Below are 3,859 nucleotides of genomic sequence, written 5' to 3' on the forward strand. Positions count from 1 at the left end.
AATCAAATCAAATCAAATTAAAGCTTTGAAAATGAATGTAAATTGTGTTAAATTAGACAAAAGTACATGATAACTCTTTAAATTGTGTATGTTAGATTTACTGAAACAGAAACTAAATGTTAATCAGGATTAACACAAAGAGGACAAAACATCGTACAAAAACACACAAACTCTGCTGCAGGCAGTAATTAGACTTTTATGAATTTTTAAAATCTCCTGCTAATTAAATCATCTTTTCCCTGAGTCCACAGGACCAGTGGAAACATAAAGTGGAAATAAACGAACAAATCAGTACAAAGAAACCTGGTCCTGTTGTGTTTACATGTGTGAGTGCACTCCTACAGACACACAATACGTGCATTTAACAAATAAAACAGTGGATTTTACATGATGTGTCCTCTTTAAYGTCTCTTTAATGGTGTGTGTTAAATAATTAATTAACATCAAGTTAATTCTTTTATTCAATAAATCAATTCAAAACAATGAAGCTTTAACCAAAAAGACAAAGAAGGTAAAAACATGTGTGTGTGTCTGTGTGTGACAGCTCTTTCTGACCTGTCTTCATTCACAGAAACGTAGACAAAACACAACATTGTGTGTTAGTGTACCTTAGTGCCAGTGTAGAAATCCTCCTGAATGCTGGCGTTCATAAAGGTCTGCTGCAGGTGCACACAGGTGTCGATTCCACCAGGTAACACCAGCTTTCCTGAAGCATCGATCACCTTAGCCCCACCAGGTATCATCAGTTCCTTTCCAACCTAACACAACACAAACGCACAACTTAAACAACTTTAACAAGTATCACAGTGAATACAAACTTCAAGAAATGAAAGCAAATCTCCAAAACTTTATATAACGAGTGTCACTTAGTAAAACATCAAACATCCTGTTCTGAAGCTTTTTACATGAAAAACTTGTGTTTCTTTTAGTTTTTATCTGTAAATTCTGAAGTGTAGTGATTTTAGGAGCTGAGTTTGTGTCCCAGGATATGACACACAGTGTTTCCCCTAAGAAATTGGTCTTTTGGGGGGGGGGGACATGTTCAGCTGCAGGTGGACATGTTCAGCTGCAGGTGGACAGGTTCAGCTGTAGGTGGACATGTTCAGCTGCAGGTGGACATGTTCAGCTGCAGCTGAGTGAAGCTGACCCCCCCCCCACCCACAGAGAAAGAAAAAGGCAGTAATCATTGATAAGGTAACCATGCTGTGGCTTCACCTGTCACATTTTCTTTTAAAGAAATAAAAAGTAGCTCACAAAGCTGTCACATCGGTGCTACGTGATTAAAAGCAGAGCTGTGTGTCTAATCACACACATGTCTTCCTATCTTAGTGAGGACCACACACAGCGCTCTGCGCCATCTTTTTCCTCAAGTTTGGTGAGAGGTGGATATGGAGGGACACAAAAGATAGCTCTGGACTTTGTCTGGCCTTATTTAAATAAAAATGACTTCATGCTGTGAAATTCTTAGAGGGGCGGGCCGTCTCATTGGTGGGGGGGCCGGGGGGGCCTGTATAATGGTAGGGGAAACACTGACACACATATTGTGTCTCACTACCTTCCAAACAACAGGAACAACCTACAAAGCTGGTTACTGTCCTCCTGGCCTTTTGATCAAACTCAACATTAAACTTAAATAAAGAGTAAAAACTACACAAAGCTGTTATTTTAAGGAGGAGTTCAGATGAGTGGATCACTCTGCTAACATCCTGTCAGCTGAATTTAACAATAATAATAACTGTTCACAGAGTAGTTACAGCCTTTTGAGTCACACTAACAGCTCAACAGGTTTGAACCTGAAAACATTTAAAAGAACACCTGATGSTTTGTGTGTCATAAAGTGTGTACCTGTTGTATGATGCCATTCTCAATGTAAACATCTGCTTCCTGTGTGAAGTCATCGTTCACCACCTTCCCTCCTTTAATGAGGATACGCATAGATCCCATGTTAGCAGACATTTTCCTACAGCAACAAGAGAAAAAACAAAGATTASACTTTTTAAGACAAAGACGTGAGAAGTGTTACAACAAACTGTAACTTGTGTCAGTGAATTATCTGTTTTAAACTTGTGGACTGAGTTTTCCTCTTTCATTTAAACATGAGATCAGCCTTACAGTCTTTTTATAATTAATGTGCCTTATTTAAGAGGATGGCCATTTCCAACCAGATGGTTTTCAAATGACGTGGTGACCTGCAGAYCATGTGATCAAATCACCAGATTTGTGGTTGTGAATGCTGAAGAGAGGACAGTCTACAGCACAGAAATGTACAGTCTACACTGTTTATGTAGTCTGTTTCTATTATAAGTGGTTTTAACAGTCATGGAGCAAGCTTGTGTTGGAGTTAGTTACCAAACTGCTGCTGGTGTGGCAGAGAGACGCTCTTAAAAACACTAAGAAGTGTCAACAAACTGATGTGATTGTGTGGCTGTGATAAACACAAAGATTTCACCTCCTCTGGAGTCCAGAGTTCAGATCACTCCTACCATGGTCAGTGACCGCACAGCTCCTTAACTAACTTTAAAAAAGGAAAAGATTGTGCACTATGAACAGAAGTGTTTGAATATTATGTAATCTACCCATGGAAAAAGGAACACAGGATACACTGACAGTATCAGATTATAATCACTAATTATGCAGTATGTACACATTTGGAGTATGTAAGATATAGTTAGTAATAATATCAGAGGAAGTCCCACAGAGTCATGTGAACACAGCCTGTGTGTCTCTGCAGACTTCAGCAGCTCGTAAGGAGCGTTACTTTCAGTAAAACTAAATATCTTGATTTAGATTTATTATTCAGTGGATCTTTGGGTGTCCTGAAAGCACGTTTTAAATATAAAGTATTATTATCCTGGTCATGTTACTCTGCGTTCTTCAGTTGCCTTTTGGATTTTTTATCCCTTTGCATTTGTGGTTCTCCCAAACTGGGTTTATCACTACAAGCTAAATGCTAAATGCTAAATGCTAGCCCACGAACAGGGGAGGGTAAAAAAGTCCCGGATGATGACGTCAATGAAAACCATTTAAACTTTAAGAAATGTTTGTTTGCTAAGAGTTTATTTCAAATAATATAATTTATAGAGTCATTAGGTTTTGTTTATTTATGTTATGATCTTACACAGTTTTGACTCGTCTCATCTCCTGGCATGTTATCAGTTATTATCAGTTATCAACCATTAGAAGGAGAAATTTATCAGTATCAGTTGTTAAAGTAAGTTATGGTACATCCCTAACAGATGGATATACTGTAGTTAGTTTGTCACTCAGCTCTAACTGCTTCCTGCCATGTAAAGAACTGTGAGAACTTTACTAAATGTCACTGACAGTATAAAGCTGTGAACAGTTTTTGCACCAACACAGTTCAGTTCAGCTCCACCCACTCTGCTTTGTGTGCTCCTGCCCACTTTACACCTGCTCTTTGGTGGTACTTAGGCTGGCACCGTTTGGGGTGTGGAGGTACTGAAGCGTGTAGCAATCACAGATGACGTCTTTTATTAAGAGCAAGATGAGATTTTCCAAATGATGGCGGTGCGCTGGGAGAAATTAAAAATATATTGAGCCAGTTTTCAGAGCAGTGAAGAACCACAACAACAGCCGGAGTGGCTCAAAGCTGTAGGACTGTGGGTAAAAGGAGGGGATCTCTCTCTACAGACACTGGTTGGTTGGTTGGTTGGTTGGTTGGTTGGTTGGTTGGGTGGTTGGTTGGTTGGTTGGGTGGTTGGTTGGTTGGGTGGTTGGTTGGGTGGTTGGTTGGTTGGTTGGTTGGTTGGTTGGTTGGGTGGTTGGTTGGGTGGTTGGTTGGTTGGTTGGTTGGTTGGTTGGTTGGGTGGTTGGTTGGTTGGTTGGTTGGTTGGTTGGT

General features: G+C 39.8%; 1 protein-coding gene across 1 annotated transcript in view; it reads right to left on the reverse strand.

Moving 5' to 3' along the window:
* The window catches only part of LOC106536883 (dihydropyrimidinase-related protein 5), a gene marked incomplete in the record, with an annotated part of 23,743 nt that overhangs the window by 16,573 nt on the left and 3,311 nt on the right, over nucleotides 1-3,859 (reverse strand). Inside the window, 2 exon segments of the mRNA XM_014034228.1 lie at nucleotides 609-758; nucleotides 1,846-1,960. Coding sequence (XP_013889682.1) covers nucleotides 609-758; nucleotides 1,846-1,956 — 261 coding nt within the window.

The sequence above is a fragment of the Austrofundulus limnaeus genome, unplaced genomic scaffold (assembly GCF_001266775.1).
Source record: "Austrofundulus limnaeus strain Quisiro unplaced genomic scaffold, Austrofundulus_limnaeus-1.0 Scaffold2016, whole genome shotgun sequence".
Lineage (NCBI taxonomy): Eukaryota > Metazoa > Chordata > Actinopteri > Cyprinodontiformes > Rivulidae > Austrofundulus > Austrofundulus limnaeus.